The sequence below is a fragment of the Mobula birostris genome, chromosome 24 (assembly GCF_030028105.1).
Source record: "Mobula birostris isolate sMobBir1 chromosome 24, sMobBir1.hap1, whole genome shotgun sequence".
Classification (NCBI taxonomy): Eukaryota; Metazoa; Chordata; class Chondrichthyes; order Myliobatiformes; family Myliobatidae; genus Mobula; species Mobula birostris.
The window spans coordinates 55,744,044-55,760,886 of NC_092393.1; the positions used below are offsets into that span (position 1 = coordinate 55,744,044).

Consider the following 16,843-nt stretch of genomic DNA (forward strand, 5'->3'; position numbering starts at 1 on the left):
AAAGGCTGAAGATGCTGGAGATCTGGTGCTAAACACATAAAATGATGGAGGGACTCAGCCAGTCAGGCAGCATCTATGGAATGGAGTGGATAGAGTCATAGAACAGGATAGGGTCATCACAGATTCAGGCTCTTTGGCCCTCTTGGTCCATGCCGAACTATGAATCTGTCTGGTCCTAATGACCTGCACCCGGCCCATAGCCTTCCATACTCCTCCCATCCATGTATCTATCCAAATTTCTCTTAAATTTTGCAATCAAACCTGCATTCACCACTTCCGCTGGCAACTCATTCCACACTCTCACCACCCTCTGAGTGAAGAAGTTTCCCCATCATGTTCCCCTTAAACCCTTCACCTTTCATGCTTAACCCATGGCCTCTAGTTGTAGTCTCACCCAATCTCAGTGGAAAAAACCTATTTGCATTTACCCTATCTATACCCATCATAACTGTGTATACCTCTATCAAATGACCCCTTATTCTCCTGCGCTCCAGGGAATAAAGTTCTAATCTATTCAACCTTTTCCTATAACTCAGGTCCTCGAGTCCTGGCAACATCCTCGTAAATTTTCAATGCACTCTTTGAATCTTATTGACATTTTTCCTGCAGGTAGGTGACCAAAACTGTACACAGTACTACAAATTAGGCCTCACCAATGTCTTATACAGAACAACGTAACATCCCAACTCCTGTACTCAATATTTTGAATTATGAAGGCCAATGTGCCAAAAGCTTTCTTTACAATCCTATCTACCTGTGACGCCACTTTCAAGGAATTGTGGATCTGTATTCCCAGATCCCTCTGTTCTACCACACTCCTCACTGTCCTACCGCTCTCTGTGTAAGCCCTACTCTCGTTGGTCCTCCCAAAGTGCAACACCTCACACTTATCTACATTAAGTTCCAGCTGCCATTTTCCAGCCCATTTTTTCCAGTTGGTCTTGACCCCATTGCAAGCTTTGATAGTCTTCCTGGCTGTCGACTACCCCCCCCCCCCCCACCAATCTTGGTGTCATCCGCCCAATTGCTCATTCAGTTTAGCACAGTATCGAACAGATTGTTGTTATAGTTGATAAACAACAACAGACCCAGCGCTGATCCCTGCAGCCCTCCACTCACTACAGGCCTCCAGTTGATGTTCCAGGTCGTCTGTCTATTTCCCTCCATAGATGTGTGTCGATTCCTTTTGTTGCTTAATGAAGAAAGTACGGCAGTGCCTCTACTTCCTTAGAAGTTTGTGAAGATTCAGCATGACATCTAAAACTTTGACAAACTTCTGAAGATGTATGCTGGTATGTATACTGACTGGCTGCATCACAGCCTGATGTGGAAACTCCAGTGGTTTTGAACAGAAAATACTACAAAAAGTAATGGATACAGCCCAGTCCATCAGGGGTAAAGCCCTCCCAACCATTGAGCACATCTACAGGAAAGCAGCATCTGTTATCAGGGACCCCCCACCACCCAGGTCATGCTGTCTTCTTGCTGTTGCCATCAGGAAGAAGGCACAGGAGCCTCAGGACTCACACCACTAGTTCAGGAACAGTTACTACCCCTCAACCATTAGGCTCTTGAACCAAAAACGATAACTTCACTCGTTCCACCCCTGAAATGTTCTCACAACCTATGGCCTCACTTTCAAGGACTCTTCATCTCATGTTCTCGATACTTATTGCTTATTCATTTTTTATTATTATTTCTTTAATTTTCTTTTGTATTCGTACAGTTTGTTGTGTTTTGCACACTGGTTGTCCGCCCTTTTGGGTGTGGTCTTTCATTGATTCTGTTGTGGGTTATTGGATTTACTGAGTATGTCACAGGAAAATGTGTTTCAGGGTTGTATAACGTGACATATCTATACCTTGATAATAAATTAACTACTTTACTTTCTGCCTTGCACCCTTTCTTTCTACACCAGTTTAAAACAACTTAGATTTTTAATTTCTTTTGGCTTTGATGAAAATTTCCTGACATCACATCACATTTACAGTATTTCATCAGAGCTGGTAGAACATCTCCCCAAATGATCCCTGACCCATTGGACTCAATTTTCAGATTTTCTCCTTGCAGTAGAAACCAATTGTTAACTGATTCTGCAGAACAGTGAATCATGTAACGGAGATTCTAGTGAACCTGAAAGAGGGTGATCCAGAGGCAGCCCCGAGAAGATTCAACAGCCTGGTTTCTGGTTTGGTGGGATTGTGGTAAATTAGTGAATGTATTTGTTTTTGTTTAGAAATACAGCACGGCTATGGGCCCTAACGGTAATTGGCAAGGGATCTTGGGGATGAGCAGGAGAGTCCTGCCAAAGGGCTTCAGCCCAAAATGTCAACTGTAGTCTTTTCCATAGATGCTGCCTGGCCTGCTGAGTTCCTCCAGCATCTTGTGTGTGTTGCTCAGATTTCCAGCGTCTGCAGACTTTCTCTTGCTTGTGAGTAAATCTGTGCTGCCTGAAAGGGCAATGAAGCTGCAGGGAGCAGTGTCAAAGTAAACTTATTTATTTATGTATTTACAGCATGGAATAGGCCCTTCTGGCTCCCTGAGCCACGCCGCCCAGTAATCCCCCGATTTAATCCTGGCCTAACCACAGGACAATTTACAATGACCAATTAACCTCCAACTGGTACTTTGGACTGTGGGAGGAAACCGGAGCACCCGGAGGAAACCCACGCGTTCACAGGGAGGAAGTACAAACTGCTTACAGGCAGCAGCGGGAATTGAACCGGGATCGCCTGTACTGTAAAGCGCTGTACGAACCACGGTGCTACTGTGCTGCCCCAACTTTATTCTCAAAGTACACACAGAATATATCACCGTATGCCACCTTGAGATTCATTTTCTTGCAGGCATTTACAGGAAAATACAGTAGAATTTATGAAAAACTATAAATAAGCGAAGCCTGCCAAACAACCAATGTGCATAAGGGCAATGTAGTCTCTGAAGTCCCACTCCACCAGGTTCAAGAATAGCTACCTTCATTTCTTCAACCAACTGGCAAAGCCCCAATCACCATAGCAACACTGTGACCACTTTGATCACTTTGCATTAAAATAGACTTTTATTTGCTCTAAAAGAGTTCCTTCTTGGAGAATTATGTATAATTTATGTTTTTCTTGTCAATGTTGCTTATCTGATGCCATGTGTCTATGATGCTGCTGCAAGGAAGTTCTTTTGATTGCACCTGTGCCTACATGTATAATGACAATAAACTTTTTATTTTGAGAAACAGCTCGGTAACAGGCCCTTCCGGCCCAACGAGCCCGCGCTGCGCAATTACACCCATGTGACCAATTAACCTAACAGCCCGTATGTATTTGGACTGTGGGAGGAAACCAGAGCAGCCGGAGGAAACCCACACAGTCACAGGGAGAACGTGCAAACTCCTTACAGACAGCGGTGAGAATTGAACCCGGGCCGCTGGCGCTGCAACGGTGTCACGCTAACCGCTAGGCTGTCGCACCGCCCCAAGTCCCCTGACTTCAATTTTCACTGGAAGCATTCGAAAAGGGATTAAATATTTGAGCATTTCCACGCTGTGGGGTGAACGGTAGGGAGGGGGTGTCGGATCACTGGCCTGCACAGATGCAAGCGTTAATCGGCCCTTTCTGTGCAGGCAATGGGTCGCTGAGCTTCCAGTTCCAGACTGCTTCACCCCGTGGTGTACGGCTGAAGAAGCCAGTCTCACTCTGGGGCTGTTCGAGCCCAGTTGGAGCAGGCTGGCATTTTTTTGCATTGTATTTATTCAGGTCAGATACAGGTTAACAGCCCTGGTGAGCCTGGCATTTAATGGTGGCTATTGAGCAGCTGGGACCCCATGAAGCCTGCTGCTGCTGTGGATAGGTAGCTCCAATACCATCTGTGTCTGTCGATTTCTTCAGCTTGGCAGCCGTCTCAGCGTCAAACCCTGAGTACTCGGACAAAGCAGATTGGACAATATCGCGGACACAGGGTCTGTAACGATAGACGCGAGCAAGGTTTTTCCACTGAGGTTGAGTGAGACTAGAACTAGAGGTCATGGGCTGAGGATGAAAGGTGAAACATTTAAGGGGAACTTTCTCACTCAGAGGGTGGAACGAGCTGCCAGAAGTGGTGGACATGCGTTTGATTTCAGCATTTAAGAGAAGTTTGAATAAGTACGTGGATGGGAGGGATATGGAGGGCTATGGTCCAGGCACAGGTCGATGGGACTCAGCAGACTAATAGTTCAGCACAGACTAGATGGGCCGAAGGCCTTGTTTCTGTGCTGTAGTGCTATAAGACAGTCTCTTCTCCAAGAGCAGAGGTGCTTAGCAATTTGATGTTCCCATCCACCTCAACGGTGCGGTGAAGTTGTAATTTTAATTTGCACCACTGATACAAGGCAGGCTGGCTCTATGGAGAGGACATCTGTACTGTAAATTCACCGTAAATTTAATCACCAGCCAAAAGCAGATTTTGAACAGGGGATCTGATTCCCATAGGGAAGGCTCACTTTCTGAAATATGGTACAGCTGATCTACAGTCAATTAGTTTCAATGCACTCAGCTGGTTCCGGTTGGTACATTGTGCATCTGTTAACAAGGCCACCCGATAATTATTTAATTTTTCAGTTGCTGGAATAATGAGTAAAAGTGTCCCTGGGGACGATTAATTATGTTATTTACACGTTCACGCGAGGCCGCCCTCATGTACGTGATGAGTAAATAGCCCTCCAGGAGGACGAGGTGCATGCAGGAAGGATGTTGCGTAAGGATTCCCAGACTGGAGTGCACGGTCGGTGTTTAGGGTTGAGATCCTTCACCTGGATTGAAGGGATAGAGGAGAAATCCTGACAGGTGATAGGTGGATTCACCTGAAGAGACATAAAAGACTATAGAATCTGGTCATCAGGTAAAACGGAGCAACTAATGATTCAGAATTTAAAGACTGGCTTTATTTGTCACACGTACATCGAAACGTACAGTACTGTGCACATATATATATACAGCTGATGTGCCTCAGACTTGGGCACACAGGACTGTATCTGTCAATATGGAGCAGTGAGCGAGTTTGTAAATCTGGCAGGAACAAAGGGTGTTGGGAATGATGAGGATGGAGCACTGTGGGATGGGTGTGGGTCAAGTGTCGGGGTGGGGGCTCTGGAGCAGGTGCAGACACACCCAGCCCTGAGACACCAGGCAAAGTCATTTGATTCCAAACAATTGGTTTATTGATCATTTCAGATTGTCTCTCTGGTGTTTCCTGCTCCCTCCCCTCTCCCCTCCCCCTTTCCCAACCATAATGCACCTCTTCCTGCCCCCTTCCCACCTCTTCCTGCACCTTTCTAACTATCAGTCCACAACAGAGACCCATATCAGAATTAGCTTTATCATCAATCACACATGTCATGAAATTTATTAATTTTTTGTGGCTGCAGTACAGTGCAATACATAAAATTACTCTGAACAAAGAAATGTCATTTTTATACAAAACTGATTAGCAGTGAGAGATATTGATTAATTGGTAACCTTGTGAATGTTCAAATTTCTTACTTGCATGATCAATTACCATTCACAATAGAGGCTGCATCACAGCCTGGTATGTAAACACCAATGCCCTTAAATGGAAAATCCTACAAAAGTAGTGGATTCGGCCCAGACCATCATAGGTAAAGCCCTCACCACCATTGAGCAAATCTACATGAAATGCTGTTGTAGGAAAGCAGCATCCATCATCAAGGACCCCCACCACCAAAGTCATGCTCTCTTTTCACTGCTGCCATCAGGAAGGTGGTACAGGAGCCTCAGGGCTCACACCATCAGGTTCAGAAACAGTTACCACCCGTCAACCATCAGGCTCTTGAACAAAAGGGGATAGCTTCACATGGCCCATCACAGAAATGTTCCCACAACCAATGGACTCACTTTCAAGGGCTCTTCATCTCAGGTTCTCGTTATTTATTGCTTTTTTTTATATTTGCATCAGCAAGGTTTGTTGTCCTCTGCATTTTGGTTGAACACCTAAGTTGGGCGACCTTTCATAGATTCTGTTATAGTTACTATTCTACAGATTTGTTCAGTATACCCACAAGAAAATGAATCTCAGGTTGTATATGGTGACGTTATATGCACTTTGATAATAAAATTTACTTTGAACTTTGAGATGTTAAAAATCAATAGAAACTACAAGCTAGCAACCACTGATACTTTGAAGTTAGTAGAGTAGTTGTCCTCTAGTTGGTATGTGCCTTGCATCTTCCATTGGTTCAAAGGTCAAAGTAAATTCATTATCAAAATACAAATACAACCCTGAGATTCATTTTCTTGTGGACGTACTTAATAAATGTATAGAATAATAACTGTAACAGAATCAATGAAAGACCGGTCAACTTGGGCCTTCAAGCAGAGTGCAGAAGACAACAAACTGTGCAAATGCAAAAGGAAAGAAATAATAATAAATAAATAAGCAATAAATATTGAGAACATGAGATGAAGAGTCCTTTAAAGTGAGCCCATTGGTTGTGGGAAGTTGAGCGAAGTGATGTCCCTTACATTTTTATCTTGTCTCTGTAGGCCAGTTGGCTCTGGTCCCCTGCTGTGCGAAGATCTCATTTGCCTGAGACTGTACCCTTTCTATAAACTATCCTTGCCTGGGCATCATCTTAATCCTCGGCTTGCTGTAACTTCCACAATGTGAAGCAGTTGTTGACGTGGTGCCCACAATGCAGAACTGGTTAATGGTTTGGATCAGTGCCAATAACCGGCGGGCATCACGGAGCGAGGTAACAGCAATGCCTTCGAGAGACGGTAGAAGCTGGTGAGCATCGATGTTAAATTAGATCACATAAACACTTGGCAACCTTAACAATCCACTCACTGACTCAGCCCAGAATCTCTCAGGAAGTATGAAATTAGGCCATGGGCATGATTTACCCAGCCCTGGCACTCAGGCTCTCTGGTTTCCATTGGAAATTGAACGAATGAGTTCTGTGCATTAGCTCATTCAATGTGTTATTTCAGCACAGAGAAGACCAGGGATGAAAAACAAGCTCTTATTAGAATCTAAAGGCACAGGAAGAGGCCATAATCCCGTTGAGATTTCACTGGCTCAGTGGGTTATCCAATTAGTCAAAGATTCAAAGTACATCTATTATCAAAGTAGGTATGCTGTATACAACCCTAAAGTTTATCCTCCTGCAGGCACCCAGGAAACACCATGGAACCAGTCCAAAGAAAACATCAAACATCTAATGCATGATTTAAAAAAAGAACAAATTGCACAAACAGCAAAAAACAAGTGAATAACACACAAAATATTAAACATCAAACCACGAAGTCCTTGAAACAGTCTAGCTCCATTCAGTTTAGTTCAGTTCAATTAGCGGTCTGTCGTTTGCAGACTGCAGGCTGCAGAGCAGTCTACCTTGATCAAAACAGCAAGTAAAAAGGAGTAACCAGAAACCATAAACACATATAATGTGAACTGCAGAGTCGTCTAAAAACGAGTTCAATCCACAACCCGTGCCGATCAAACCTTTCCCAAGACCCAGGACTCCTGCACCTTTCCTCCAGTAGTAGCAGCGAGAGGGAAAAGGAGTGACCGGTCAAACGCAGGCAGACAGCGCTGAACACCCATTTGCCTTCTGCTCTCATCCTCGTTGATAACAACCTTGCTTGACCCTTTAATCAGTGAGTAATGGAGCAGATTATGAGTTCTTGCTTTGCCATTAGGCCACACGCTCCATTCTCAACCTCACTCTGAACCAGGCCGAATTCCCTCGGAGACAGCAAAAGTGCCAGGTCACTCAGTCAGTCCAAAAGCACATCGTCAAAATGTATATGACAGGCTCCAATCGCACACAGATTAGTAGTAGAAGTATATTGAAAAGAAGGAGAAGAAGTAGTAGTAGGTTTGTGAACTGCCTGCAGGAAGTTGCTGTTAGTTGTGTTGGTCACTGGCGCCATCTTGCATCTCTTATCCCTCTCTCTGCCACTCTTCTGCTTCCAGTATGTATCCCAAGTCACATTTATACAGCTCAGAAGCAGGCTTATCTATGCCAACCACAGTGCCTACCTGAGCAAGACCCATTTACCTGTGTTTGGCCCATGTTCCTCTAAACCAGTTCCCAACCATTTTTATGCCAGGAACCCCTACCTTTAGCCGAGGGGGTCCGTGGACTCCAAGTAGGGAATCTCTGCTCTAAACCTTCCCAAACCAGGTACCCATCTAAATATCTGAAATGCTGTAGTTGTACCCACCAATTCCCTGGCAGCTCGTTTCCTGTACCCAAAGTTTAAAAAGTGTTCAAGTACACACGTGCAATGAGAAAAAGGTGGCGTGGTAGTGTAGTGGTTAGCATAACACTGTCGTAGCGCCAGCAAACAGTGATCAGGGTTCAGTTTCTTCTGTCTGTAAAGAGTAGGTTCTCCCTGTGGCCTTGTAGGTTTCCTTTGGGTGCTCCAGTTTTCTCCACACCCATACAGTTTGGGTTATTAAATTGTGGGCATGCTACGTTGGCGCTGGCAGCGTGGCGACACTTGCAGGCTGCCCCCAGCACACTGTGTTGGTTATTGACACAAACACCATAATTTACTATATGTTTTGATGCATACATAAGACATAGGAGCAGAATTAGGCCATTTGGCCCACCGTGTCTGCTCCATCATTCCATCATGGCTGACTTATTATTCCCGTCAAACCCATTCTCCAGCCATCTCCCTGTAACCTTTGACACCCCGATTAATCAAGAGCCTATCAACTTCAGCTTTCAGTATACCCAATGACTTGGCCTCCACAGCCATCTGTGGCAATGAATGCCACAAATTCACAACCCACTGGCTAAAGAAACTCCTTCTCGTCTCTGTTCTAAAGAGACATCCCTCAATTCTGAGGCTGTGTCCTCTGGTGCTAGACTCCCTCTCTGGAGACATCCTTTCCACATCCAGTCCATCGAGGTCCTTCAATATTCGATAGGTTTCACTAGCCTTAACATGACAAATAAAGCTAATATTTTGACCTTTATAAAGGCCAGGGCATGTAGTGATGAATCAACTGGTGGGTGGATCTAGCTCACCTGTTTCATGGATGATTTTAAAGCTCCCAAAATAATGAATTTCATGTTCCAACAATAGAAGACTAGCAACGAAGTGGAGAATGGTGTGGAGAGGCAGGCAAGGACTTGGTGGGTTTTGTTCACTGGTAAACCACTGAGATATCCCAGGCTGATGTCTTGAGTGTGTTGGCACGTGGCCAAGTGGATAAGGCATCAGTCTAGTAATCTGAAGGTTGCTAGTTCGAGCCTCAGCTGAGGCAGTGTGTTGTGTCCTTGAGCAAGGCACTTAACCACACACTGCCCTGAGACGACACTGGTGCCAAGCTGTATCGGCCCTAGTGCCCTTCCCTTGGACAACGTCGGTGGCATGGAGAGGGGAGACTTACAGCATAGGCAACTGCCGGTCTTCCATACAACATTGCCCAGGCTTGCGCTCTGGAAACCTTCCAAGGCACAAATCTGTGGTCTCACAAGACTAATGGATGCCTATATATATATATATATAAAATCTCGAGTGAGTCCCGGTACCAATAGTAAAGTGAACGTGAATATTGAAAACCTAAATAGAGGGGATGAGGAGAGGATTTTTCCGAGAGTGTGTGGGGGGTGTGGAGTGAGGCGGGGGGGGCGGTTGAGAGCCTAGGAACAGAGGGCTCAGCCTCAGAATACAATCATGTCCCTTTGAACGGAGATGAGGAATTTCTTTAGCCAGAGGGTGGTGAATCTGTGGAATCCACTGCCACAGATGGCTGTGGAGTTTAGAAGGATAAGGGGGGGGGATCTCATTGAAACCTATCGAATATTGAAACCTAGATAGAGTAGACGTGGAGAGGATGTTTCCTATAGTGGGGGAGTCTAAGAACAGAGGGCTCAGCCCAGAGTAGGATGTCCGCTTAGAATGGAGATAAGGAGGAATTCCTTTAGCCAGATGTTGGTGGATCTGTGGAATTCATTGCCCCAGATGTCTGGAGGCCAAGTCACTGGTATATTGAAAGTGACGGTTGACATGTTCTTGATTAGTAAGGGGGGGTCAAAGGTTACTGGGAGAAGGCAGGAGAATGGAGTTGAGAGGGATAATAAATCAGCCATGATGGAATGGTGGAGCGGACTCAGTGGGCCAAATGGCCTGATTCTGCATCATTGTCTTATGATCTTACTACGTTCAATAGGGGATTTACATAGCCATCACCACCTTGTTTTGATAAGAGCAGTTTCACCATATAACACTCCTTTTCCATCTCATTTTCCACTGCTTACAGATATGATGAATCACAGGTATAAGTCAGTCCTTGACCCCTTCTGTGCAATGGTTCATTGCATTGCAGTGTAATATCAAAGAAATGCAGTAATTCAATGTGCAGGAAGGTACAATACCTCAACCCTAGCAGGGATTTCATCTCTGCAGATCCCTCTCTCTCGCTACGATGATTCAGACAGATCACACAATAAAGAGTTGTGCTTCAGGGACAATCTTTCACCTGCTGCCTGAGAAATGATTTATTCTATGTCTGAAGTAAATAACGGAAGATACTAATTAGAAGTGTACATACAATTTGCTGATATTTCAGAAAACAAATCTTCAAAATGCTTATTGTTCAGTTGCCCTTAGGAGAGATCAACAGGTCTGACGTGAGACCATACCTGGAGTATTGCACATAGTCTTGACCTCTGTATGTAGAACGGTCCGGCACAGGATAAGTAACAGAAGAGATTCTGCAGGTACTGGAAATCTTGATGAATGGTCTCAGCCTGAAACATCAACTGCTTATTTGTTCCCTTAGAGGTTCCCTGACCTGCTGAGCTCCTCCAGCATTTTGTGTGTGTGTGTAGCTCAGAAACAGGCTATTTAGTCCACAGTATCTGTGTTGAACAAAATGTGAATTAAGCTAAAATCCTCCTGCCTGCTCACGATTCATACCCCTCCAGTCCCTGCAGGTTCCTTGTCTAACAGCCTTTTAAATGCCACTGTCATATCTACTTCCACCACTCCCCCTGGCAGCCCATTCAGGCAACTACCACTTTCTGTGTTTAAAGAGAAAAAAAACTGCCTTGTGCATCTCCTTTAACTTCTCTCTCTCTCTCACCTTAAATGTATGTCCTCTAGTACTTGCCATTTCAAGAGCAAAGAAAATTTATTATCAAAGTATGTGTACCTCACCATATACTACTTTTAAGATTCATTTTCTTGCAGGCACTTACAGAAAAATAAAGAAATACAACAGAATTTATGAAATAAACTGGGATGGCACTGTAGCATAGTGGTTAGCACAACGCTTTGCAGTACCAGTGACCTGGGCTCCACTCCTGCTGCTGTCTGTAAGGGGTTTGTATGTTCTCCCTGTGACTGCATGGGTTTCCTCTGGGTGCTCCAGTTTCCTCCCACAGTCCAAAGACAGAGTGGTTGGTAGGTTAATTGGTTGTTGTAAATTATCCCGTGATTAGGCTAGGATTCAGGGGACAATTTACAATGACCAAATAAATCAGGATTGCTGGATGGCCTATATCTCAATAAATAAATTAGCAAAAGTAGACAGAAATGAAGACTGACAAACAGCCAATGCACAAAAGAAGACAAATTGTGCAAATAAAACTATAAATACATAAATAATACTGAGAACATGAGTTGTAGAGTGTTTGAAAGTGAGTCTGCAGGTTGTGGATACAATTCAGTTTTGAGGTGAGTGAAATTAATTCACGTTGGTTTGGGAGCTTGATGGTTGTAGGGTGTTTCTATCTTGGAAGAAAGATTATGACTGTCTAATCTATTTATGCCTCTCATAATGATCTAAACTTCTATCAGGTCTCCCCTCAGGCCCTGATGTTCCAGGGAAAACAATTCATTTGTCTGAACTCTCCTTGTAGTTTATAACCTTTAATCCAGGCAGCATTCCAGGTAGCCCTCTTCTGCACCCTCTCCACAGCCTCCTGGAAAGGAGTGACCAGAATTGCACACAGTCTTTAGTTAAGGGAGGATGGACTTGACCAGGAGGCAGCAAATGGGAAATTAATTCAGTTGATTTTTGGAATCGGAAGATTGGTTTATGAAACTGACACTGGTCAGGCCGTGATCTGTGAAGATTAGAAGAACGAGTGATGACATTATTGAAACATTCTGAGGGTGCTCGGCGGACTGGATACTGCCAAGATATCTCCCCTGATGGCAGTGTCTAGAAATTGGTGGTGGGGGGATGGTTTCAGAATTAGGGGTCAACCATTTAATTAGGAGGTGAAGAGACTTTCTCCTCTCAGAGAGCTGCAAGTCTTTGGAGTTTTCTTTCACAGAGCCCAGTGGATTCTCGGCCATTGATTATGCACAAGGCTGTGATGGACGGATTCAGGGTCTGGGGTGCTGTTTGGTTTGTTTATTGTTGCCACATATATCGAGCTACAATGAAAAGATTGTACTGCATACCAACCCTACAGGCCAATTCATTACACAGTGCATTGAGGTAGGACAGGGGAAAACAATAACAGAATGCAGAATAAAGTAAAAACTTTGACTGCTTATTCCCTTTTATAGATGCTGCCTGACCTGCTGAGCTCCTCCAGCATTTTGTGTGTGTTGCTCTGGATTTCCAGCATCTGCAGAATCTCTTGTAAAGTGTCAAGGTGACGAGGGAGATTGCAAAGTCGAGTCTATTTTATCATACTAAGGGAACTTTTAATAGTCTTATAACAATGGGATAGAAGCTGTCCTTGAGCCAATAATGATTGCAGGGAAGAATGGTGTTTGAAAATTAAACCTTTGTTTTAAGCAATAGATTTAAGCAATAAATCTCCATTTACAGGGGCCTGCAATTAAAAGCAGTAATATATCACAGAAAATTGTGTTCCTCACCAAAGAAACTAACCCAATTTTTAAAGTAGTTGCAAGAAAGTGAAAGAGACTGGGCTAAAGCATGAGGTAGTTCCTCATTCAGTGGGATTTCTGATAATATTACAAATTATGAATGTTTTGCAAACATTTACTTCCTGCCCATTATGCCTGTTAGTGCTTAGGGCAGCAATGAAGGTCCTCCATCTCCAGCTGTCCAGCGGTCTTCAGGGCTTCCTTCATCATGCCAGTAGCATCCTTTCAGTTTTCACTACTATCAGCCGTGCAAATCCTGGGTGGAGACTCAGGAATACCGTCGCAATCAGATGTAGAAGGATTCTTCACTGCTGTTTCCATAACAGTTTTGTTTGACCAGTCAGGGTTGTTAGCCCTGAGCTGAACCCCCAAACCTTGAGGACCGGTGGACCTCTGTTAGTCTGGCCTCTACCCTTTGACCTGTTTGGCATGGGTGACCTTACCAAGAGCCAAAGCATAAAGTCCAGTTTCCAGTCAATATAGCTCACCGGGTCATTGAGGCACACAAGCCTCCAAACCCAACAACAAGGTTGTGGTCCTCTTGGAAATTTGCAATCTTGTAGGACAAACCGTTTCTTCAATTCATTATCTAGTTCTGCACAAGCAAACAATGAAAGCGGTACTGAAAACTGTATCAGCCAAGAGCAGCCTCTTTATTTCCATTGCTCTGGATTACCAGAGAAGCTGATTATGTTTGAGGCTCACGGTGTGACATCTGTCGATCTGCCCCCTCTAACTGCAGGATGTCCCAGCTTGTCAGTTTCATTGCATCCCAGTGCTGCTGGTTGTTGAAGGTGCCGGGTCCCCAGTGACCCTCACCAGCTTATTTGTTTTTAATGTTGTGATACGGCGCGGAATAGGTCCTACGGGCTCTTCAAACCACGCCACCCCCAGCAAGACCACAGCTTCGATTAACCCTAACCTAATCACGGGAACATTTACAATAACCAATTAACCTACCTGGACTGTGGGAGGAAACCAGGGCACCTGGGGATCACCCACACATTCCATGTGGAGGATGTACAGAGACTTCCTACGGGTGGCGCTGGAGTTGAACTCCGAACTCCAGAACGCCCTGAGCTGTAATAGCGTCTCGCTAGCCACTAGGACACCATGGTGCCAGAGAAAGTATCCGTCACATTGAATTGGAAACTAGTGTGAATGTACAAGCCAGTCTTGTGGTGCAGAGAAAGTGTGGACCCACCTGTCTGAGCCTCGAACCAGCTAGAGGCCGATTGCCCTAATGGAATGCTTAAGGGACACCTCTCCCGAGACAAGCCACGTGCCTTGTCATCAGCTGAGGACTGTGCAGTCCCCTGGTATCCCCTCTCCACACCAGCTTTGCCTCGTACAGTAGCAGTTGTTTGCTCTATTGTTTCGGTATGCTTGCTCAGACCTGCTCCCCTCTCCTATTCACCCTGGCTGGATCTCTTCTCCCTGTAGATCGAACCTCTGATCATGGAGATGCAGGATCCCGGGACTGGCATCAAAACACACACCCAGAGGCTGATGATCACCACCATTCCTCATGCTATGACAGGTAAGAGGCTCGGCCAAGGCATTGCAGCCAGCCCCCTGCATTTTACCGATTTGATATCCGCGAGCTTGTTTAATTCCACTTCACTGCCACTCTGTTACACAACATTGATCTGTGCCCAAGTGGCCCTGGTTCCTGCTAAAGCCGCCCAGTATCAAACCACTAAAGTAATTTACCTGTTTAGCATCTTAACTGAAGTGCATCACTCCCTCAGTGCAGGCAAACTCAATGGTTCAACTTAAAGTCAGAGAATGTATTCAGTATACAACCTGAAATCCTTACTCTTCACAGACATCCACAAAACAGAAAGAAAAAACCCAACGAATGAATGACAGAAAACTGTTGGAATACCAAAACCCCCCTCCCCTCTCCCACGCACAAGCAGCAGCAAAGCACCAACCCACCCCCACTTGTTCCAGCAAAAAGCATCAGCACCCCCACCGCCCATGCTCTGGAGCAGGACTTGAACCTACAACCTTCTGATACCAGATTTACCCAGAGAGCCATGGAGGAGTACAAACAGAGACAGTCCCAGGATTGGGTAAAGATTCCAATCCTGAGGACGGTCTGTAACCCAAAATCATATCACTCCACATAAAGTAAAGTAAAGGCATCCGTTAGTCTTGCGAGACCATGGATCTGCGCCTGGAAAGTCTTCACTCTCCAGGGCGCAGGCCTGGGCAAGGTTGTATGGAAGACCAGCAGCTGCCCAGTCTCCCCTCTCCATGACACCAATGTCGTCCAAGGGAAGGGCATTAGGACCCATACAGCTTGGCACCAGTGTCGTCGCAAAGCAATGTGTGATTAAGTGCCTTGCTCAAGGACACAACAGGTTCCCTCGGCTGGAGCTTGAACTCACGACCTTCAGGTAGCTAGTCCAATGCCTTAACCACTTGGCCACGTGCCCACACATATATGTGTGATATTTAGAACAGTATAGCCCATAATGTTGTGCTGATCTTTTAATCTTCTCCAAGACCAATTTAACCCTTCCCTCCTACATAGCCCAACCTTATTTGCCCTCGAGAAAATGGAGACCTGCCATCCCGAACTCTTGACCTCACAATCTACTGTACATGAGATAGGAGCAGGAGAAGGCCAAATGGTCTCACGAATCTGCTCTACCATTCAATAAAGTCTAGTTAGCCATCAGATTCCCTGTCCTCTGATTGTCCCAATGTCTGAGGGCCGACCACAATCAACCACAAATACGTTCAAAGCATCCGCTGTGTTAACAGCTCAGGCTGGATTTACAAACTGAGCAATCTAATCCCATTCTCTTACTCCATTGAACGAGTCTGGTGTGTGGAAATTTGGGTATAGGTTCATTAATTCCTGATTTCTGGGATGGCGGTTGCATAGAGGTTAGTGTAACACTATTACAACGCCAGCAAACCAGGTTCAATTCTACCGCTGTCTGTAAGGAGTTTGTACGTTTTCCCTGTGACTGGGTGGGTTTCCTCCAGGTGCTCCAGTTTCCTCCCACATTTCAAAGATCTAAGGGTTAGGTGTAAGTTGAGGGCAAGCTATGTGGCAATATTTTGCGGGCTGACCACAGCACAATGCTCTGAGGGGTGAGAACTGTTGCTGAACCTGGTGGTGTGAGTCCTGAGGCTCCTGCACCTTCTTCCTGATGGCAGCAGCATGTCCTGGGTGGTGGGGGTCCCTGATGATGCTGTCCTGCGACAACACTTCATGGAGATGTGCTCAGTAGTGGAGAGAGCTTTACCTGTGTATGGCTTTTCATAGATTCTTTGCTTTTTCTGTAATTGTCTGCAAGAAAATGAATCTTAATGTAGCATACAGTAACATCTACGTACTTTGATAATACATTTACTCTACTTTGAATATGATCCGGGGAAGAGAGCTCCCAGCTCTTGAGAAACCACCTCCCTCGGGGCAAGAGGGTTGCAAATGAACGGACACCCTGGTCCATATCCAACTATCTCCCTGGAACTCAACTCAAAGGAAATTTCAAAGTGGATAAGGTCTGTGGTTCCGTGTTGTGTTGTGTAACCCACTTAATTTTATACTGGGTACCCTAGCAACAGACTAAGCTCATGAAAAAGATGGGCTGTCCGCGTTCACCTTTCATTGACTGTTTCATCTTCTGTGCAGGGACGAAGGGCGGCATCAAAGAGTCTGGGACTGTGGGGGTGGATGTCTCCCAACTGCCACTTCACAAGCAATAAGTGCAGTTGGGTCTGGGCTCACAGCGTGCTGCGTTGGTGCCAGAATCTGTGGCAACACTTTCGGGCTGCCCTCAGCACATCCTTGGGTTGTGTTGGTTGTCAACGCAAACAACGCATTTCACTGCGTGCTTTGATGTGCCACATGATAAATTGATGAAGGTGAATCAGCAAAGCTTCCCCCCTTAACCTTACTTGCGTCTATCCAGGGAAGCTGGTCGTCTCCCCACCTCCACTGTGTCAAACCGCAGCTTTGC

The 16,843-nt window shown here is 45.3% G+C and overlaps 1 protein-coding gene across 2 annotated transcripts in view; it reads left to right on the plus strand.

Moving 5' to 3' along the window:
* Positions 1–16,843, plus strand: part of LOC140187166 (regulator of G-protein signaling 9-like) — a 93,151-nt gene that overhangs the window by 19,184 nt on the left and 57,124 nt on the right. For both annotated transcript variants that reach the window (XM_072242181.1, XM_072242180.1), the window contains exon 2: positions 14,304–14,400. In XM_072242181.1, the coding sequence (XP_072098282.1) occupies positions 14,304–14,400 (97 nt within the window). The remainder of the gene's footprint in view (positions 1–14,303; positions 14,401–16,843) is intronic.